This window comes from Maylandia zebra, linkage group LG5 (assembly GCF_041146795.1).
Source record: "Maylandia zebra isolate NMK-2024a linkage group LG5, Mzebra_GT3a, whole genome shotgun sequence".
NCBI classification, from domain to species: Eukaryota; Metazoa; Chordata; class Actinopteri; order Cichliformes; family Cichlidae; genus Maylandia; species Maylandia zebra.
In genome coordinates this window covers 6,611,761-6,635,928 of record NC_135171.1, presented here as the reverse complement: position 1 = coordinate 6,635,928, position 24,168 = coordinate 6,611,761, and the positions used below count along the sequence as shown (strand labels likewise).

Genomic DNA, 24,168 nt, shown 5'->3' with positions numbered 1-24,168 from the left:
TGAAAAGTGTCTCAGGAAGCTGGCGGGATATCCATGCTCACTTGTCACAGCGGTGTCAGCTCATAACGAACCCCAGTGGCTGTAAAAGGCAAACGGAGTGTGGAAGCGCAGCGGTGCAGAGTTGTATCAGACACATGATGCTCTATGAGGACATCTTTGACTCGCTTCACTGAGATAAGATACTCGAGGATTTCGGACGTTTTCATTCACCTGTTCTCACATTTCGACTTTTTCGTTTGTTTTTTTTAAGTTGATTATTCATTTCTAATGTTTGACGTGTGATGGCTAACGCATCATCATCGCTTGATGTGGGAGTTTTGTTTCTAATCGTGGTGACAGCATCTTTGACCAACGGTGAGTAGTGGTCGGTCCTTGTTGTGTTTGTGTTTTAATGAAGCAATGATCACACAGACCAGCTGGTGTGCGTTATTGTGCAGCAGTGACTGACAGGTCACAACAGATAGATCAAAACATGCAATTAGACTGAAATCATCGGTATAAGATTATACCGATGATTATTATAACATTGCAATTGACGTCATGATATCTATACAGTTTTAACCTTTTTAAAACACCAAAAAAATCCCACTAAAAGTGAGCACATGTTATGTCTTAGATCTTTTGAAAACTCGTCGGTGTTTTGTGACTCCAACGCGTTCGGTATTTTTATTGTTTTGAATCACTAAAACAAGAAATTCACTATTTAAAGTTCCATCAAAGACTCCGACTGGGACTTTAAATATATATATACATATATTTTCTCTCTGAGACAAACTCTACTCTCAACAGAATTGACCAATTACTGTTATGAAACTAAAATATGTAACTATTTATGCTTGATTTTTTTTTAACTACTCTAGAATCTGGATCTTTTGTAACCTTTTCAAGCAGAAATGTAATATACATGCATCTATAAAGAGCTTTTCCATGCTTTACCAAACGCTGTTTCAGGTTAAGACTATGAGAGGAAGCTCTCATATGCTGTAATCTTGCAGGTTCTTCATTTAAGAAAGATGTGAGCCAGAGGAAGGAGGTGAAAGCATTCGAGCAGAGCGCACGTCTGCCTGGCGGGGTGGAGGATCTCGCCACTGTTGCTTCCCACGTTGAGCCGTGTTCTGACTGCGAGCCACCATTAGCCAGGAGGCGATCCAAGAGGTGCACATGTTACACTTACAAAGACAAGGAGTGTGTGTATTACTGCCACTTGGATATCATCTGGATCAACACACCGGAGTAAGTGTCCTTCTCCAGGCATTCTCAGTTTGCACCAGTTTTTAAGCAAGTGATGTGTGTAGCTAATGTCTTATTAGGTTACTATAGGTTACTAATGTGTTGGGCATCATGTTTCTTAGTGTGCACTGTACACAAATAATACAGAGACAAGAAATCAGATGTTGAAACGTAGAAATTAGATTTCTTTGATCATTTGATCTGCATCACTTCTTACTTTAGCTACATTTTCAGAGTCTTTGTGATCTGGGGAGGCCGGGTGCTGTAGTTTTAAAAGTCGAACATTTCTTCTTGATATGGGGTTTCAGCAGCTCAACAGTTCAAGGCCTCCTTTGTCTCGTGTTTTGCTTCTTAATTGGCTGAATGTTTTCGCAGGCCAGGTTAGCTGGCCTTATTTTTTTTCATATTAGCAATGCTGTTGGAAAACATGTGGTGAGATAGCCGGGCCCAGAAGGTAGCAGGCACCCCGTGAAAATGTCTTTCAAAGTGGGCCCCTCCCCGTCTACATTATACTGGATGCTTCACACAATTTGGACACATAAGATTTTATCTTGTGAACCAAAGCCAAACATTGCTTGAATGCAGTATACATTTTCCTTATGAATTAAATTTCAACTGCAAATATTTACTCAGCCATTTCACATTTTACTGATTAAATTAAGCACATTTTCTGAAAAACTTTGCAGGCAGAGAGGCATGCTGGGAAACGCTTGTACTTCATGACCTTCCTCCCTGTAATTTGTGCAAAATGCCCACAAACCTTTTGATGTCAACTACGCAGGAATTATTTTTTTGGAAAGTATCTTATAGAACAGTTTTAAATTGTGTTTATCAAGCAAAGTAAAAAAGTGGAAGGAAGAGAGCAGGATGAAGATAGTGTAAATACTTTGGATCTGAGCAGCGTTGGCAATGACTTTAGTGAATGCAAGGAAGGTCCAATAGATAAGTTCTGCTGGGTGAATAGTTTGTGTATTTGTGAAAAACTGAAACATTGTTGCCAATTGGGGTCATGTGATTGTTCGTTTTCTCTCTATATGCATTATTGTAGGGTCTAGCTAACAATATAAAGTGCCTTGATGCAACTGTTGTTGTGATTTGGTGTCATAATATCATGGATGCTGGCGAAGAAATGTGCACTGCTAACAAGATTGATGGTTCTTCTCCTCTTTCGATTTGATGAAATTGAAAATTTTGATTGGTCAGCTGCCAGGCAAAGTTTGCACTTCACCTCAGTGCATTTAAAAGAGCTTAATACCAGAGACAACAGCATTGTCCTCAGATCTTGGTTACAGTATATTTTCTCTTTGGATGGAAGAGTTTTAACTTCCATTTGTATAACTCTGACAATTCACTGACCAATCAGACTGGCTGGTTGCTGTCTCATTCCCATTAAGTTTTCCGTTTTGTTCTTTGTGAACATTTTTCTTGAGTAGCCATAGATCATGAAATTCCTAAATTCTGTTTAGAACAGACTTTAACAGTACGATGGACCCCTCCCCATATTTACTTAGAAAACAAGGAATCTCTCTGGGATTTTATTATGCCTTTGCTTTATGAGATGTTCTATAGAGTACTTTTTCCCCCCAATGGTGACGGTTTTTCCAGTAATTTATTGCCCCACCTATTTCGAAACATGTTGATAGCATAAAATTCAAAATGACCATATATTTATTTTTATATATATATATATATATATATATATATATATATATATATATATATATATATATATATATATATATATATATATATATATATATGTGGGAGTATGGGGTGTCTGGCCCATTGCTACGGGCTTTTTCTCATATGTCAGTATTTCCTGTGTCTTTGTGAAGTGTAGCGATTCCATATAATCCGTAAAGGTCTAGACCCTGAGCCCTCTGGTATTTTAATTCCACTGAGGATTTCTTGCAGGCAGCAGGGGAGGGCTGTGTCCACCTTTTGGCCATCTTGGATGTTTGGATTGTTTATAGGTAGCCTTGGAATGTGAGATAGAAAGAACCCTTTGGAAATTTACTCTAAAGTTGAATCTTAAAACAGAAGAAACGGGTTGTCCAACACCAATCACATAGGTTTGACTAGCCGAGACTATTGTTTTCCTTCGTCTGTTTTTCACTCATTCGGCATTCTTGTTCCTTTATATTAGCTTAACAGTCTTCAATTTGAAATCTCTAAATATTGCGCTTTTCTTTCCACAGCTGAACTCGCTTTGAACCTTTTCATCACTGATAAGTGAGAGACAAAGCAAAAGCTAATTCACCTGCAACAGAAGACATTAACTAATGCCTATCTGCAGAGTAGTATGTAGATTTAGCTGCCTTTACTGATTTCAAACAACAGGCCTCAGGGCAAGTTTAGCAGTACCCAGACGTAATGTGTTATGAGAATGTGTGTAGTGGGGTGATGGTTAGAGCCAGGAGGGGAATGGTATCTGGTCATCCATCTACTATCAGTTCTCAGATTTTTGCTTGAAGTGTGGCCATCAGCAGCAGAGTAAAAGCTGTCAGCCTGGTTTCAGTGCAGAGCAGCAACTGTGTCCTGTAACCACATGCAGAAGTACATGTGATCAATAGCGAACATCTGCAATGAGATCAAAGAAGCTCCTTTTCTCTGCAGTAACACCTTACAGATGAAGCCTCTGTGTGTCGGCTTTCTTCCTTTGGTACCTGGGCATTGTGCCATGTGGAGTGAATCAAGATGTATTTCCTCTTCACATGTATTGCAGATATTAATCAATACTGGCACAGCAGGTTCAGAGCTCCCAATTTTTAAGCAGTGGTGCAGCCAGAAATGTGACCAGGTGTGGACGAACAGGCCAAACTGTTGAAACTGTGGTTTTTGTTCTGAAGGGATTTGATAAAATATAATACTCCAAGTATCCAAGTTTCTCGATTACAAAACTGTTGCATTTTGTATTATTGGGTAGGTTTGGTTCTACATACATGTACAGCATCTGTTACTGTTCAATTTGTTTTCTATTTAAGTATAAATCAACATAGTCTCAAATCAACATTTCCATTGTCTCCTTCCAGTCACAAGCAACCTGTCTTGGGTCAGAGGAAAGTAGGCTAGACTAGATGCATAGATTACGGGTAGGGTTACGATAACATTCACTCATGTTATGAAATTTCAACTGTCTGATCTACCCAAATTAATATGTTTATGACAGAAGAACTGCAAGGCCAAAATGCATGCATGTGTGACACTTAATTTGCAAAATATCAACGGTTAACTTGCTCGCTACTAGGGCTGCCACAAACGATTATTTTGATAGTCAACTAGTCACCGATTATTTTTGCGATTTGTCGACTAATCAGATCATCCATTGGACGTAAAACGTACAGCTTATTGCACCAGCAGCATCTGCTCTTATATAACTATCATTAGCTTACAGCTTGAAGTGTTTAAGGTCTGTGCTAACTAAAAATAAAGACAAGATGATAGTTTATTAAATTTTAATGAAATTTGCAGATTGTTTCGGTGGAGTTTAATAAACTCAGACGATTTACTCAGGAACAAATAAAATACTGAAAAAAGCCAAACAATAAAATTTTTAAGTTATCTAAGTGACTTATATATATGTTTAACCTGAGTAGCGAAAGACGGCGGTGGGTTTGAAAATGATCTGGTGGGAGTCCGGTGTTCTCACGGCTCTAGTGAGCCTAGCCCTCGGCTCGCTATCGAGCTAGTGGGTAACAGACGTCTCTGAAAACATCGGAGCGCTTTTGAAAATACGTGGTGTCTTGATAAACTGAGCAGATATTTGAGGTTTACACAGCTACATTCTCACCTGAAAATATGTTAAACGTTTATTTTGTGACCCAGAAAGAATAATAAGAGTAAAGTTAAAACTAACTAGCTGCCGCCATTGTTGGAAACTGAGCAGGGCTGTGCTATGAATTCTGGGACAGAGCTACTTCTTCTTCGGGGTTTAACGGCAGCTGGCATCCTTGTACATGCAGTGCTGCCATCTTCTGTTTCAGTCCGTTATTACACTCTTAAATCCTGCCACTTATTCCTGCGTCTTTTGTGATCTTACAAAGCTTCAAACGACGCGTCGACTATTGAATTAGTCGTCGACGATTTTGATAGTCGACGTAATCGTGACTAGTCGACTAATCGTGGCAGCCCTACTCGCTAAACATAAAAACGAACTCAGCCGTAAATGGGGATATCATTGAGGAGGTCAAGGGTCATCCTTAGACATCAGGCATTGGGGTTTACTTTTAACATATCACTTGGCAGTAGTCTGCAAACAGTATTTTATGTTTTGGGTGAAATTTCACATGTTGAAAAGGTGAACATAAGTGATTGGACTAAAATTAGTTTCCTAAGGTTTTATGCCACCATCTTGTTAACTGTAATAACAGAGTTAGATTTTGGTGCGTGCCTCTGTCTGTCTCAGTCATGTATCATTTTTGTTACTACTAATGTGAAAATGTGTATGATGCATGGTAAGACCGACCTCCATCCCAAGTTGAAAGGCAAAGATCAAACAAGTGTGAGGTATGCATGCTGTCAGAAGTGTAAGATTATCTGGTGACTTTAAAGGTTTAGGTGTAATTAATGTGTTTATAGGGGGTGAAGTTGTTGGGGCTCGCTTAAATAAATCACAGTTATGTTTTTAACATTGCACTCCAGATTTATGGATGTTCAGAATATAAACTAACATCAGTCTTAAGCATGGATGCTCATCCTTTTTCATGTAAATGTTTCAACATTTTTTCCTGTACTGTATCAGAAAACTAGTTTATAAAGATATACACTTTGTAGAGGGTTTACCTAAAGTAGAACTGAAAGAACTGCAATAACTGGCTGTGGGTCTTTTACATTTCTACAGAGGAATTTTAACCCAGCCACCTCAGCCCGAATGCCATGTTTTAAGGTCATGTCACAATATGTCAGTTTGATTTAAGTCCAGGCTTTAACTTTAACCACTCCAAAACGTTCATTTTGTTTTTATTGAGTCAATCAGAGGTGGACCTGCTGTTGTGTTTAGGGTCACTGTCCTGCTACACAACCCAAGTGCGACTTGTGCTGCAGGGCGTAAACTGATGGCTCGACATTCTCTTTCAGGATGTTTTCATTTGTGGCAGGTAGTCTATGTCCTATCATCACACTATCGCTGCGATGTTTGACTGTTGGTATGATGTTGTTTTTATGAAATGCGTGACTGGACACACACATTCCAAAAAGTTCAACTTTTCTCTTGTCAGTCCACAGAATATTAAGTCTTGGGGACTATCGGTATGTTTGTTGGCAAATGTGAGATGAGCCTTTGTTTCTTTTTGGACAGCAGTGGGTTTTGCCTTGGAACTCTTGGATGCCATTTTTGCCCAGTTTCTTTCTCATTGTTGAATCATTAACTGTGACCTTAACTGAGGCAAGTGAGGCCTGCAGTTCCAGAGGTGTGGACTCGAGTCACATGACTTGGACTCGAGTCAGACTCGAGTCATTAATTTTATGACTTTAGACTTGACTTGAAAAAATGTTCTAAGACTTGTGACTTGACTTGGACTTTTACACCAATGACTTGGGACTTGAATTGGACTTGAACCGGTTTACTTGAAAAGACTTGATATTTTACCCCAAATATAAAATTTAACATGCATATTATATAGAGATTGAAAATGTGACGTCATTCACGGGTAGAACCGCAAAGGATTCTGGGAACTCGTGGCAAGCGGTACTAGCGCACGCAGGCTTTCAATTGAAATCAGTTACACAGCGATAAAAAGAAACACAAAAATGTCAAGAAGCTGTTGTATTATTAACTGCAATAGCCGGTCACATGACAGCCACGGGAAGCCGACGGGTAAAGAGATCGGTTGTTATCGGATTACGTCGTTGAAGAGAAATTGTTCGAGCCATGTTTCCGAAGTAACAAAGAGGCGACTGGATTGCAGCCATTCAAAGACAAAATATAACGTCCCAGAACTCTCCAGCTCACAGGTTAGTCTGCTCCAAGCATTTACACGAAGGTCAGTATTTTTTAGTAGTTAATGCGTCATTTTTCTTAACATAATTGGTGATATAGGTTACAAGCAAGTCTGGCGCTGAACAGAAATTGTCGCGCTATGCTCCTTTATTTATTGTGCATAAATAGTGAATTGTCCTGACACAATATTGCGTTTCACTTCTGTTATTATGGTACATTGACAAAAACATATACTTTTATTCACAGGATAAAACAGTTGTTTTGTATCACTAATTGCCCAGTACGATTACAGCATACAATATTATTGTCACTGCTACATTTCTGTGATGCTACCAGAAATTATTTCCACTGCTAATTAATTACCATTGAGCTCAAAGGTCCTATTAATAAACGGTTAACGAATGTGTATTTATGACGACGATTTGTGAGACTGGTAAACTTATGATACGTACGATGGTCTTTCGTTCTACACGGTGCATTTCAAGGTCCTGCACCCATCCGTCGGTAAACTGTACCTGGGCTTGTTGCAGTGACCGGAAGTTACTAAACTTCATGAGTGTGTGCACTCACTCCAAGAACCGTATGATTATAAATATGCATATAAATATGCTACAATGAGATAGCTGACTTCATCTAACTAGCAAATGTTTTCCAGGCTACGTTGGTGATGCAGTTTTTTTAAAAAAATGATATTTAAAAAAAAAAATCATTTATTTATGTATGATATTTTTGTCATGCGATTTTAAAGCCAGTCCTACAACCGCATCCAAGAATAACATGCAGCTTATCTCAGAACCGTCGGTGAAAATTATCCTTGGAGCTAGGTTTAATTGAGCTGCATTTTAAAGAGGTGCAATTGTGGCGCCCTGAGTATTTTGAGCATTAAGAACAAGTCTCAGATGTGTTCCTTATGTGTTCGTGCCCACCCCCCATCATCATTTTTTGCTATTTGTTGTGACAATAGTTTGCATCATAACACAGAGCGAAAAGCTCATTTGCTCCCACCTGATGTGATGTTAGGGCGATATTTAGTTTCGCCAGTAGGTGGCAGTGGCGGCTCAGCCAAACGGGTAACTGGCAAAATAATCCTTCACAAAAGTAACGCAGGCCAGTTATTACAATGGAAGCCGCCAGTAACACTGAATTGTTTTGCTGTGTTTCAGGTGAGAGCAATATACGAGAACTACATACATTTATGTAAAGTTGATGCTTATTTAACATGTTTGGAGTGTAATTCTTGTTTATATGGTGTTTAATGTGAGCGAATAAGGAAGTTGTTTCACGTTATCTGTGGGTAAGGCTAGTAACATTTGTGCGTTAGCTAAGTCATGTTAGCCTCCTGCATTAATCTCTGTAACCGTGTTGTCCCATCAGTAAGGTGAAAGGAAACTATTAGCTGGTTTCAGTTAAAGTTATAGGAAATAGACCAGCCAGTACATGTTATGTTGTCTATTGTTACTGGTCATTTTCTCTGTGTGTTAAGGGCTGATTAATACATGGCCATTACACGTATGACACAAAAGTAACGCAGGCCAGTTATTACAATGGAAGCCAGCAGTAACACTGAATTGTTTTGCTGTGTTTCAGTGCAATAAATCTTCATGTGCACCTGAATGAACCCTGTCGTCCTTCAGTGTGTAACACAATTTCACAATTTGTGTATATTTTCTAAGTTCACTATTTTGTCATGTGTTGAGAAAAACACAGATTTAAAAATTACATGGTCTTAGAGATAGGGTGAGAGGTTCGGCCATCCGGGAGGGGCTCAGAGTAGAGCAGCTGCTGCTCCACATCGAAAGGAGCCAGCTGAGGTGGTTCGGGCATCTGACAAGGATGCCCCCTGGGCGCCTCCTGGGTGAGGTGTTCCAGGCATGTCCCACCGGGAGGAGGCCCCGGGGCAGACCCAGGACACGCTGGAGAGATTATATCTCTCGGCTGGCCTGGGAACGCCTTGGTATTCCCCCGGATAAGCTGGAGGAGGTGGCTGGGGAGAGGGAGGTCTGGGCCTCTTTGCTTAGGCTGCTGCCCCCGCGACCTGGCCCCGGATAAAGCGGATGAAAATGGATGGATGGATGGTCTAATATTTACATTTAGCATAACTGCAACATGCTTTTTTTCGGGGGTTTTTTTAAAGACTCGAAAGGACTTGAAATTCAAAATTTCAGACTTGTGACTTTACTCGGACTTTTACACCAGTGACTTGAGACTCGACTCTGACTTGCCTGACATTACTTGAGACTTGACTTGAGACTTGAGGATAAAGACTTGAGACTTACTTGAGACTTGCAAAACAATGACTTGGTCCCACCTCTGTGCAGTTCTTTAGATTACTTCTCAGTTCTTTTGTGACCTCCTGAATGAGTCATCAGTACACTCTTGGAGTCATTTTGGTCTGCTGGCCACTCCTGGGAAGGTTTACCACTGTTCCACGTTTTCTCCATTAGTGGATAGTGTTTCTCACTGTGTTTCACCCTTTCCAGACTGATTAGATGTCAGTGATGACAGTTTGTTTTTGGTTCTTGAGGTTGTTTCATGGTACGATGTGTTGCTTTTTCAGATCTTTAAGCCTACTTCACTTTGTCAGACAGGTTTTATTTAGGTTATTTCTTGATTCAACAGGTCTGTCAGTAATCCACCCTGGGTGTGACTAGTGAAACTGAACTTTAATTAATTACGTTTTTTGGAAAGTTAACTCATGATTTAACAAGAGAGCACAATTCAGCAGGGTAAGGGCTATACTTGTGTTTTTATTACAACATCCTGATGTCAGCCTGTTTGTATCTCAAAATATGATGACTTCAGCCTGTTATGGTGTCACCGTGACGCCATCATATTGAGAAAATAAAAAGTTTGTTGTACAGGTATCTCCAGGCACTTTCATTTGAAAAGTGACCTCGGGCGCTAACAATAAAGATCAAGGTCAAATGCTTAGCCAACCTTGGTACGCATAGCCTCAAAGGTCTAGTATATTGTTGTAAATTTTGAAGACTGTCCATAAAAAATTGCAGGTAAAGTAAAGCTTTGACAGATTTTCACACTTGGTTTTATCCTTGACCTGATTTTCACCAAAATTAAATCCACTCGAAATGTTATTGTTATCTACCATCACACAAAATTTGAACATAACATCATAAAACTGTGGATGCTACACTGCTAACATGCTAGAAAAACAAACAAAGGGCCAGGCAGGTTTGGATAGTGTTTTTTTTCCCTTAAGGCAGCTGTGGCTCAGGAGATAGAGTGGGTCATCTACCAACTGGAAGGTCAGTAGATTAATTAGCCGGCTATTTCTTTCATCCCACGATTTCCAGAACTTGGAACAATTTAAACAAACAAGAAATGTTGTGATCGTACGCGGTTAGGGTCATCGGTGAAGATGACTTTGACCTCAGAGGGTTAATGATAGAAATCAGCTATGTGGAACAGCTATTTTCCTAAATGTATGAGGTCTCATCATGTGGGGGCACTTTCAGGCTGAGTTCATTACTCTACATAATCATACATACAAGCTTGTTTATGTATGTGGCTGACTTTATGAAAACTCAGTCACCCGAAAAAGCTGTTTTTTGCAATACCACCAAATCTGTAACAACTGGGCCTCTGGAGAACTTCAAGACATGTTGAGGAGCTAATTTAGCCATTTAAATCTGCTGCGTTGGATCAAGGACACATAAAACCTGCAGGACAGGCCTGGCTTTACCTTACCACAACCTTATACTCACGATGGGTCACCAGTAATCTGGTGGATGCAAAAAGGTTAAATACTCAGAACTAGAGTAACAATCAGTCAGACTGCACTTCTCTCTCCAGGTAGAGTTTACCTGATTTTACCCTCAGGGCTCATTTTTGGACCTCTAGATAACTATGGAGACGCACGCTTGCATGTGAAGATGACCTATGAAACTAATTATCACACTGGGGAAGAATGGTCATTTAAGTAACTTTCAGTGTAGTTGGTGCCAGACAGGCAGCTCAGAGAATTTCAGAAATTTCACTGACAGGTAGCATTCCTGCTCAAGTTCAACACTCAAAGCATTTTCAATTAAAAATATCATTCACCCAGTTACACACACAGTCATATGACTCTCGCACTCTGATGGTTACATTGAGGGCAACTCTGGGTTCAGCATTCTCCGCCTCGACAGGTCGACTGGAGGAGCAGAGGATCGGTGCATCGACCTTCTGCAACACCCGAGTCACAGCCATCGCAATAAATAATACTGTATATGTTTAATAAAAGAAAGCTTACAATGACAAAGATCTGTACCCAGACATGTGACAAAGCCATATCATTAAACTCATACAGAGGTATGGATAATGTCTTCTACACTGACTCTGATTTAAAACCCTGATGCAGATGCATGTGAAGATACTGACTGAGTTCTGTGTGGACAGACCGTCTCTCCTTTCGGAAGTCAGTAGATGAAACATTTTGTAAGAGAAAGGATCACCCACATGCTGTTTCTGTTTGTAAGAGTAGAGAAGAGGAGGTTCGTGGTCAGCGTGACGCCCCTCCCGCAGCACCACAGCTTATATTGTTCAAGAGACCCGCTTCTGAAGTTCAAAGGAAACAACATGTTCACTGTGAAGTGATCTGTTTTTTCCAGCTCACACTTTATAGCAGTTTACAGCTATTTAGGGAGACTCCAACAAGACTGGACAGCAAGGTCAACATGATGAGTTTACATGTACAGCGTGGTTCTAACTGGTCTGGTTTTTGTCATTTTTTGTTGTAGTACTGATAGACAAACTTAATTATGGAGATCTGTGTTTGACATATCAGGGGAAGAAAGAGAGGGGATTTGGTGACTAGTTTGGCCATCCACCAGATGGAGGACATCAGTTTAGGGTTGTAACACTGGAAGCGATGGGCGAAAAAGCCTGTAGGAGACCATAGTTTGTGAAATGCTTTTTTATCATGTGGCTAAAATGCATTCTAACACTGACTCCACACCTAGAAACCTGGTTGCCTGTTGCGAAATTAAAATCTCAGTGAAAAAATTTGTTACGTTAGTCAACTTATTTGGAAAAGAAAAGAAAGTGAACGATTGATTGATAGATGATAAATTTAAAACATGAAAAAAAACCATGTTATTAGGGTGCTGCCAAGACACCCTTATTCCTCAATGACTTTATATCTCTGGAACTTTACTATAAAAAGCACAGGGCACCAGTAGTGGACCATCAAACTCTGGTCTTCTAAAGCAAATGCCGATCGGGCTCCACTAGAGGACGCCGGGTCCTCAGGCTGCCCTCATGAAGTCTGTTTGTAATCGTCTCATTGTTCCCCCTCTAGTGCACCTGTTAATTTTATTAATACCAAAGCAGCTGAAAGTGATTAAAGTTAAGATTAACTGACTCTGATTAGAAAGTGTACAAAGTTGAGCTTGTTTTTGATTCAGTGAGCCTTCACGACATCTAGATGGAGTCGTTGTAGGATAACGGTGATCAGTCACAAAAACTTTGGATTTGCAATGAGCCTTCCCTCTGAGGTGTTTCATGGACCCAAACCACAGCAGCATAGCAGTGTAGCTGCCTCACATCTTTTATATCAGCATTTTATATGGGCCTGTTCGTTTGACCAGTCCATTTTTGTCTGGCTACGGTTAACAAAGAAAAACAAAACATATATTAACAAAAAACTGCAATAAATTTGCCTGATATCAGAAAGAATTAATCTCCTTCCATCTTTGGATTAGCACTGCCTCCATTCTTTGGCACTGATGGCTAATCACTAGTGCGCTTATTTTTCAAAGGTATGATCTGTTTTTCAGTTTTTATTAGGGATTAGTAAAAATATGAATTTTTTATTTTGGACTCGTAGGACATCGTACTATTTGACTTTTGAATGTTTTTTTATGTGAAAGTTCAAAAACATAAAATATAACTTCAAGCTCAAGGAATTAAAAACTAAGTATCTCTGGCTGTCATCCTAAATGTATAAAAAATGCCCACAAAAGAGAAAACTAACATGGAATTTGGGTTCAAATCATTTAAAAATGCATTAAAAGTTATAGCTTTTACTTTTGCTGCCATCTATTAGATTTTTGATATAATACATATATATATATATATATATATATTATATCAAAAATCTAATAGATAACAGCAAAAGTAAAAGCTATAACTTTTAATGCATTTTTAAATGATTTGAACCCAAATTCCATGTTAGTCTTCTCTTATACATATATATGTGTATATATGTGTGTGTGTATATATATATATATATATATATATATATATACACACATATATATGTGTATATGTGTATATATATATATATATATATATATATGTATATATATATATATATGTATGTATATATATATATATATATATATATATATATGTATATATATATATATATATATGTATGTATATATATATATATATATATATATATATATATATATATATATATATATATATATATACATATATATATATATATATATATATATACATATATATATATATATATATATATATATATATATTAGGGGTGCAACGATATTCGTATCGATATTGAACCGTTCGATACAGTGCTTTCGGTTCGGTACGCATATGTATCGAACAATACAACATTTGTAATTTATTTTATCAACTTTCCTTCTGACGATGCTGTCTGTGTTGAGCGCTCAGTGAATCTGTGTTCGACTACTCCGCCTAGGATGCACTGTCGAGCGCAGATCCACTGAGCGCTCAACACAGACAGCATCGTCAGGAGGAAGAGCGCAGGGCAAGCTAGCGAGACAGAAGTTAAGCTCTCCTTTTAACATGGACCTCCCCCACCCTCATTCAGATCTGGCGTTTGGAATTATTTTGGTTTTCATGTGACGTATGACCCTGAAGGTAAGCGAGTCATGGACTAAAGTAAAACAGTATGTTGGATGTGCCATGCAATGCTTAATTACATTGGTGTGAACTAGTGTGTTAGCGCAGTTAGCTCGTTAACGTGTTGGCCGTCTAGCCCCATGCACGGGGCGATCGGCGGTAGCTCGTTAACGGAGATTTGCCGTGTTGTGGCGTTAAGGTCATTTCAACGAGATTAACCTGAAAGCACTAGTGGGAACACAACGAATATGACTGCACATTTACGCCGACATCATCCTAGTGCAAAGACAAAAACAACAAGCATGCTACTAACTTTAGCCGAGTCATTTAGACAGCTGTTAGCACATGATTCTCCTTATGCTGCTGAGAATATAGCCCAGAAGAAGCGGATAGTATAGCTTTTATTTTGGAAAGAGACATTTCTCTGTAATAAACTCTCTTTTCCAAAGATGAGTGATTCCTCAATCAGATACAGGGCTTGCAAAATCGCTAGCCCGACGTCCCGGAGCTAGCGATCTTTCCAGTCGGGCTACAAAAATCTCTCTTCCCTGCCCGTCGGGCTATTGTAGGAAGGAAAAATATATGTCAATGCTTTTGCATTCTTTCAGAAATGTAGCTGGGTAATTATGTCATTGGCATCGGTGAGCCACTGTCAATATGTGACATATTGAAATCGCGTTTGAATTTGCGCTTGTTTTTTTGCTTTCACTTTGCAATGACAGCACTGATCTGTGAGTGATGATAATTTGTGCACCAATTCCTCTGACATCGTCTTATTAATCGTTAGCTTACTATGCAAACATGACAAGTGAAATCTCCCGCAGCTTAAACATGTGAGAGGTTGATCGCGCAGAGAATCGCTGAGCTTATGTGAGTCCGTGTGTAAAAGTAGCAGGATATATATTTTAGTTCTGCTGAGCCAAATAAGACAGGTCAGGGTGAAGAAGTGACAGCCAAAGAAAAGCTTACCACAAAACGGAGAAGTTATGACAAATCAGACTATAAGGCAAAAAGAAAGTGCAGCTTTATGGTTTCATGGACAAAAGAATTTCTGTGGCTGTAATATGATGAGCTAAATAACCAGGGCTGCACATAAGTGGTCCGCAGGTGCGCATTCGCTGTCAAAATAAAAAACACGCACAAGGGTTAGGGTTAAATTTAAAAACTGTACTTTTGAGTTAAAATATATATTTATAATTTTAATAAATGACAAATTAAAAAGGCATGAACATTTTTTTGTATCGAAAAAATATCGAACCGTGACACCAAAGTATCGAACCGAACCGTGAATTTTGTGTATCGTTGCACCCCTAATATATATATATATATATATATATATATATATATATATATATATATATGTGTGTGTAAGAGTACCTTCAGCTCACTAATCCACAGCGTTTAGGATCAGTGGAATCACCTGACCTAAACCCAACTGTGCATGGTTTTCACTTTTCGCAGAAAAACGCCTGAAAAAGCAGCAGTTGAGGGCATTTGCAGTTAAAGCCTGACAAAACATCATGAAAACAGAAACTAAGCATCTGGCAGTGTCCATTTGTTCCAGACTGAAGACAAAAATTGCATGAAGATCTCTGTTTCCATTTACATTAATTTGTCCATGAAAACAGAGAAACTGTGCAAAAGTTTCTGTACTTGCTGATATATCATTTTTGTAGAAACTGAGACGTTAGTGCATCTTTATTGTTTCATTTCAAGTCCAGGAAAAAGTCGTTATGTTTCTCTCCTTTTTGCTTTTCTCCAAAAACAGACAGAGTTTGGAGCTACGTTTGGGACTGAGGTTGGAGTCATAGCCATGGATGATTAAAAAAAACCCCAAAAAGCTAGCGTGGTGTTGCCTTTTGTTTTATACATATGCTCAAAAAGCATTTCCAGAAACTAGAAAATGTTACAATTCAAATGAAGTCCTATACGTTTTCACATTACTGTCTGTTTGGTCTAAACCAGGGGTCGGCAGCATGCGGCTCTTTAGTCTTTATTTTGCGGCTCCGCGTGGTTTGGGAAAATAAGTTAGAAGTATTTAGCTGAAGTGTATTTTATTTGTGTTTAGTTCTTTTTTACCTTGTAGTTCTAAATTGGAAGATTATTGTGATCTTGAAATATAAAAATAAAATTATATTCTATTATTTTTTCATCGATCAAAATAAGCGTCACACTCGCGGAAGCCGGTGTACCTGCCGAAACGCCGTGCATTTATCGAGACTTTCAACCCCAGGTAGGCCAATTATGGATCCACATTATCAGCTGTTCTCCACCGTGAACTATGTTAAAACAACCACCGCTCACGCCTCACAGACGACAGCTTACAGTCCTGCGTAAAGATGAAACTGGCTTCGTACAGCCCCGACCTGCAGACGCTGTGCGCAGAGGTTCAGGAGCAGAAGTCCCATTGTAAACAGACCTGACGATGTTTGCATGAACACGCTTTTCAGCATCTCTTTATTGACCACTTTTCACACGCGGCTGCACGCATGGGTGCAGCTTTTTTTTTTCCAATTATTTTTGTAAAGTCAGGTCAAGGCTCCAAAAGCCCAAAGGCGATATAACAGTTTTTGTTTGCTGGATCGTTTTAGTTCAGCTTTCCTTTTGTTATATTTCTTTAAGAGTTCAAAATGTGTTAATTACATAAATAAAATGTAATTTTCTCTGTAGCACTTCATGGATTTCATAAGCAGCAAACTGTAGTTGTTCAAACAAAGCATAAAGGTAAAAAAACAATATAGTGTTATCTTTCATCCTAAAAAAAAAAGAAGAGGGTCACTACACTTTACTTCTTTCATTTCTCTGACATCCATCCTCTGGCTCAGCAAATCAGACAACAACCTCATGTCAATTTCAAAAAGTATTTGTGGCTCCCAGTGTTTTCCTTTGCGTGGAAACCGGGTCCAAATGGCTCTTTGGGTGTTAAAGGTTGCAGACCCCTGGTCTAAACTAATCAGGTGAAAATTTCATGAAAAGGAACGGATATTAACTGAATCCTCAACTTAGATGGCTCACCTGCTTGATGTTAAGAAGTGAATAACAGGGATATTTTTAGGCAGCAGTGTCGTGTTGTGGTCGTGATGTGCTGGATTGAATTGTTCCGAAAGCTGTTTTATATATTCTGCCCCCATTTTTTATCACAGAGTTGGAAGACAAAAATTAGAACCACCACAGAGTACCTTTACCCTCATATAACCACAACAGAGTGTAAGCTGCACCCCTTTGATGCAGAGTCAGAGAATAAACATCCCAAGGCCAGGATTATGCTTGCTTGTGGACATGCACACAGGCAGCTGGGGAAGCCACAGAGTAGCTGTTCTCTTTTGTTCCATCCTTCAGGGTGCATGTTGGTGCTTTGTAGTGTAGTGTCTCTGCAGTCACAACAGGGGGCAGGTGATGACAAAATTCATATCACCCAGTAAAGTGTACTTGTGGAAACTGTAACACTGATGTATGCTTCCAGCTGTAAAACTCATAGTTCTGTGGTCAGTAAGTGCATTGTGTCTGCTTTTCTTCTTTTAGGCACACAGTACCATTTGGTATGTCCAGTTACCAGGGTTCCCTGCGTTTAAGACGCTCCACTAGGACCGAGCGGGTGAGGATAGGGGTGGAGGCTCAGCGCTGCGCGTGCTCACAATACAGCGACGTGGACTGCATCAGCTTCTGCAAGATCAGGTGAGGTGTGATACGAAATAAAACAAATGAATGTGTTGTATGCCAGTATTATTCTATTTCTTTAAAAAAAAATTAAAAGGTCTTAAAATGTCTTACATTTCCCAAAATGTTGCTGTAGTGCAATAACCTACCTAACAGCACAATTTTCATCCTCTTCTGCTGTGCCATAAATAACTTCACCACAGCATCCAGATGGTTCTAGCATGCCGGAACAGAGACAGCATAAAGAGGAAGTAACACATGATATACTTGGAAGACAGCATTGAATCATCAGCTTTGTTCACATTCGGTGACAGATATTTCCATCCATCCTTTTCTGTTCTTGTCCAACTTAGCATCACAAGGGGTCTGAAGCCTACTGCAGTTGTTATAGGTGGCCAGTCTATCAGCGGATGAATGATTTAGCCTCCTGTATTTAGTGAGCATCCTGGGGATGCATCAAATTTACACCTCTAACTTTACAGCACAAGGAGCTCAGGGGACATGACGGAAGTGGAGAGCTGAAAAACCTGAACACTAGACTGGGAGTGCAAAACAGCCAAAACCTCTTACTGGGCATAAATATAAAGTAAATACACAAAGTGAAAAATTAAACTGCAACCAAACAAAGACTCAAACTGAAACACGGGGTCAGAGATCCAGGATCATGACATCGTTCTTTTCCAGTGCAAAGGAGTTCAACCTTACTGTTACCTAATTAAACTTATTCAACTAACAGATATATAATTCAAGAGAGGGGCCTGAAAACTGAAGGCTCTGCCTCCCATTCTACTTTTAAATACTCTAGGAACAACAAGTAAGCCTGCAGTGCGAGAGCGAAGTGCTCTAATAGGGTGACATATAAACAATAATAATGATTGTAATTATTTTCAGTATTTCAGAAATGATCCTCTTTGAATTTGACTTTAAGATGTGTGTTGTTTTTCCACAGTCAGACGAGACCACACACAGCATTGCCAAAAACAGACGAGAGGACAGCAACTCAGCGGAGTGGCCCTGCTGTGAAATAAGTGCATTAAAAGCGGCAGGCCTATGAACTGAAAAGTGGTTACACATTCTAAGACATAGCGTGTATGTCTGCGTTTCTGTAGGTGGATATCTTGTAGTGTCTTGTCATCAGACTGAAGGATGTGTAACACCAAAGGTGCTTGCACAAATCTAAAAGCCAGCAATTCCACGTTCCACTAACAGAATCTCCGCCCCTCTTCTCTCCTGCCAACCTCTGCTCATCTTTCAGAACTTGCTGCCTGTGTCTGTTCAGCAGGTGTGCATGATGGTTTCCATTACTCTGACACAACTGAAGCTAGTTTACATGGCTGATTTGTGCGGACTATAAGACATTTGGTTGCTCACACACAATGTGGACGCCTCTGCTCCAGGGACATCACTGAAACTCCATGGCAACATTGGCACAACATCAAAGCCAGGAAGTCAGCATTACTTTCTTTTTTTACAAATTCAGTTTGTCACAGTTACTGAAAGAGTCAGGATATCTTTTTTTTTTCTTTGTATCATTACATTAAGGATGTTCTTTATTGTAAAGCACGTCTGAGATTTTTGGAGGTAACAGAACTGAAAACAAAAGTTAGCAGTCTGTTTTATAAGCTGAATCCATTCCACGGTCGTGTGTGTGTGAAATGTGTTCCAATATATAAAGGCTATAAGTTATTTTTCATACAAACCAAATACGATAGTAAAAGTGTGTGATAAGATGTTGTATATAGATATATCTGATTATTCTAGCCAGCAAGTCTCTGTATTGAAAAATTTAGAAAAGTACAAAAGTTTGTACCACAAAGTAAATTTAAGGTGCCACTTCTTTTTCGTCTGTTTTTCTTAACCTCTTAACATCCATCATACTGGCAGTAATCTTTTGGGGAGTACTGGCAAGGTTAGATTCACATCTACTCTGTTATATTTACCTCTCTGGCATAGCACATGGAAATCTAATAGAAGATCTCTAAAGCCAAAGTGCATATAAGAGAGTTGATTTCAAAGTTAAGATGTTTCACTTTCTAAAACTATGCTTTTTTACCCCGTGGCTAAATGTCGACTAACTAACTCTACCACTACGTGGTTAACTGGCAGTCTGGTGGATGTTAAAAGGTAAATGACTGCACCACGGAGTAAACAGCTGACCACCTGTGCAGGACGGATGTTAAAATAACTAAAACGCAGATGAACTCGGACAAATGGAAGACTTCTTTGCTTCATGTTTGAAACATTCTGATGAACATCAGGATTATTTAAAGATATTTAAAATAAACTTGATACCTAATTAACATGTCTGATCAGAGGCTCCGTTACACAGGGATAATAAACTGTTGCAACTAGCTGTTGTATCTGTTCTGATAAAGTCAGCACACCATGTTTATTGTATTGCACAGCGAGGTCAGCACTATTATAAATATTATCCTGCATTTGAGTAACTGACATACAGAGCTATGCAGCATAACTTCAGAGAGCTTTAGCATTCATATTAAATCTGCTGTATTTATGTCTCTGTAATAAATAAAGATAAAATATTAAAACTGTGCATGGTTTGTACATGCCGATGATTCCTAGACAGGGTAACATTAATGTTATATAGTATGCATATAAAATTATCCCAAAGAAGTGCCAGTATTTGCCGTATATGTATTTAGGCATCAGTCAAGAGTAGTCAAAAAACCTTTGTGTTACCCGTCAATAGAACTTAGCACCGTTCATACTGTGTCGTAAAGAATTTCACTAATTCTGAAGAACATGAAGTTGGGTAAGGGGCATTGCTCCATGCCAGTGTAAGAAGCAGTCAACACTGTGTGAAACTAGGAACACTGCACATGTTTGTGAAAGATGGATCTGTATTGCAATTTTCCTGCAAAAGAGTAAAGAAGGATTTGCATTGTGTCACACTCCAGCAGACAATGTGTACTTGTTGTCCTGTTGGATGATGGCTTGGATCAGTAAGTGCTATTAAATGGGTGTGCAGTGACTTTTTCGCACACAAGAGTTTTGTCAAAAACACTTCAGACTTGGTTTTTAACCATGACCACAAAGATCTCCTAATCTTTGTTGTTTTTTTGCCCAGCCTTAATTATGGTTTACGTGGCATAAACACAGTCTTAGACGTACCGTGTAATGACAGTGATTACTGACCGCCTACAGCCTGGTTTCTGAAATAAAAGTTTTTAAAAATCAACCAAATTTTATATCTCTGTCAATATGCCACTCTTAGCAACATGTAGTAACAAAATAAGGCAGTTTGTGTTTTAACTGGAGATGCAATTAAAATCCAGGGATTGCATTACACGGTTCCAGTAATGGTCTGCACTTGTATACGGTGGTAATTCAAGGTACTTGCATGCCATCTGAACAACATGGGACCTTACCCAAGGGCATTAGCCTTACAGCCCCCCCCCCGACCCCACATTAATTATATCTGGACAGTTTTCCTCATTATGGCAGAGGAATGTACCTTAAACATATAAGAGCCAGTTCTTTCGTATTGTCTGTAACTTGTGACTGCAGGATTGTTGCCAACACAACATATTCAAGAATGTTCCACATAAATTAAAGTACCCACTTCTTTGCCCACACGGGCTTGTAATGACAGAACCATTCGAGTACGAGTGATAAATAGAACAATTATGTGACTAAATTAAAAAAAAGCTTGTGGTTTGTGGTTGTTCCTGATATTGGCAGAGGACAGTCTCAAGCCAAATAACAAGTTAAGACACCTGGGAAAATGCTGGAGTCAGTCATGGAGTAAATTCATTCATGTTGGCTATTCTTCAGCGTTTTTCATTATGTTTTGATCTTTTAATAATACATGGTATGAGCATTGCTTTGAAGATTTAATGAACATAGCTCTGAGGAATGTATTCTATTGGTACGGACAGATGTTGTGTTCTCAAATAAAACTGTGAGAATAAGACTATGAGAAGTTTTTAGTGCAAACTAAATTGTGTTTGCACAATACTGATGGCACACACTTAACAGAAACCCTCTCACATTTGGAAATGTTTACTTTTTTGATTAGATGGGGTATTCATGTTTTCCTTTTAACCCAGAAATACATTATTGTGGCGCACCCATCCTCACTCCTCGGGTGGGAGTGGCTGGCTGGCCCAGTGGCGCCAGTGTCCGGCAGCCTCGCCTCTGTCAGTGCGCCCCAGGGCAGCTGTGGCTGCAATGTAGCTGCCATCACCAGTGTGTGAATGTGTGTGTGAATGGGTGAATGACTGAATGTAGTGTAAAGCGCTTTGGGGTCCTTAGGGACTAGTAAAGTGCTATACAAATACAGGCCATTTACCATTTACCATTCCGTAAAATGGCCTGAAACACATTGTCTCATGGCTTTCAGTTAACAATATAAATCTTAGGCTGCAGCTCTGCACAACATCTAAGCCCTAATGTAATGAGAACAAACATACAGTCTTTCTTTCAGTGTTTATATATGAACACAAAGCCAACGACACAAAGCAAAGATGAAAACCAGCAGAATGAATCTTTAAAGTGATGACTGCAGTGATTCTACTTTAGAAACATGAACAGGTAGGAATGGAGGTTACAAGCCTGACTGCTCATCACTTCTTTGGTTACCTGTTGAAGTTCACTCTCTGGCTGCTGGACAAGGGCAAGCATTTGATGGTCTGAAGACTGAAGACTTTCTGAGGGACTGTTTCAGTTCCACTGTGTTGGAAGAGCCCTGTTCCTCACGGGGATGACACTGATAGCTTAGGTCAGCACTGACCTTGCATCTGATAAAGACCCTCGTGAGGCTGGTCCTCAAACATCTCCACCCCACGGTGAGGTCTTCGTTGGATCCGCTGCAGTTCACCAACCAGCCTGGCTTTGTGAGCTAGGTGCCTCCTGCACCAAGCTCTGACCCACCTGGGGAAGCCTGGACATACTCCGAGAATCATGTTCTCTGATTTTGCCAGTGCTTTTAACACCATCCAGCCTGGACTTCTGAGGGACAAGCTGAAGCTGTCAGGAGTGGACCACCACCTGTCCCAGTGGATACTGGACTACCTCACTGAGCCCCCACAGTATGTGAGGACACAGGGCTGTGTCTCTGACAGGCTCTGCCCGTCTCAAATTACCCCAAAACATCAAAGTCCATAATGTCTTCCATGTGTCTCAGCTGAAACCTGTCATCTCCAGTCCTTTTTCTGTGTGTACACACCTTCCTTGGATTTCCCTCCCTGGAGTGTTTGGTGAACCTGCCTGAGCTGAATGAATGTGGAGTGTCTTGTATTGTGGATATTTGGCACTCCCTCCAATGTGATATTTACAAATGGTGATGGGAAATTGGGCCTCCAGGGATCCAGGGAGGAGGGAGCGCCAAATATCCAAGACACTTTGAACACTCCACATTCACTCAGCTCAGGGAGGTTCACCAAACATTCCAGGGAGGGAAATCCAAGGAAGGTCTGTACACACAGAAAAAGGACTGGAGCTGACAGGTTTCAGCTGAGACACATGGAAGACATTATGGATTTGTAATGTTTTGGGGTAATTTAAGATGGGCAGAGCGGGACCTAATAATAGAGTCAATAACAAAAGGGCCAATAAAGGAGAAAATCTTTGGGCAATAACACGAGTAGAAAGCCAAACTTGCTGATCAGGACTGTACAGGATCAGGGACTTAGTTGCAGTCCACCATTTATTCTCTTCCTTTGTGCAGAGCAGAGCAGCCTGGATGGCCCTCCAGACACGGTGGCACCTGCGGAGATGACGTTTAACAGATGGAACAGAGAGCTCACCTTCGAGGGATAGGAAGAGATGAGGTTGATAGCCAAGAGATGATTCAAATGGAGATAGCCAGGTAGCAGAAGAGGTCATAATGTTGTGAGCATATTCAATTCAGGACAGCTGAGAGCTCCAAGTGTTTGATTAGTAGCGACGATGCAGTGAAGGGCAGTCATCAGTTCTTGGTTGGGCTGCTCTGCCTGGCCATTGGTCTGGGAATGAAACCTGGAAGATACACTAGCCGTAGCACCCACGGCCGAGCAGGACACAGCCTACACGTGTGAGGTGAACTGGGGTCCCGGTCAACAACGATGTCCAACAGTATGCCATGAAGCTGGAATAAATGATTGGTAAGGAGTTTGGCGGTCTCTAGGCATGAAGGGAGTTTAGGCAGAGCAACAAAATGTGCAGCCTAGGTGAACCAATAAGTCCAGTGACAAAATCAAATATAGAGCATGCTAACACATTTTCACAGACATCCTTGATTAGTATAGGCCACCAGAACAGGTGCTGGATGAATGTTATGGTTTGGTTGATTCCAGAGTGACAAGAGAATTTGGCGATGTGTGCATGATGAATTACCTTGGAATGAGTGGAGGACGGAACATAGATAGCCAACTAGATGGACCATTTCCAGGATTGGGTTCGGCTTGTTGAACTTAGTGGACAGTCGACTGAAGCTGGACTGTTGACTCATCTGAGAGATTATCAGAGGTGGTGAATTGCTGGGAGAGAGCATCCGGTTTGACATCCCA

The 24,168-nt window shown here is 40.0% G+C and overlaps 1 protein-coding gene across 1 annotated transcript; it reads left to right on the top strand.

Annotated features, from left to right (window-relative positions):
- The first annotated feature begins 77 nt into the window (after positions 1–77).
- On the top strand, positions 78–20,683 carry LOC101480896 (endothelin-3). Its single transcript, XM_004559844.3, has 4 exons — positions 78–354; positions 996–1,233; positions 17,525–17,677; positions 18,609–20,683. Exons 1-4 carry the CDS (start codon positions 282–284, stop codon positions 18,685–18,687), a joined length of 543 nt encoding a protein of 180 aa, XP_004559901.1. The 5' UTR covers positions 78–281; the 3' UTR covers positions 18,688–20,683.
- Positions 20,684–24,168: the final 3,485 nt, after the last annotated feature.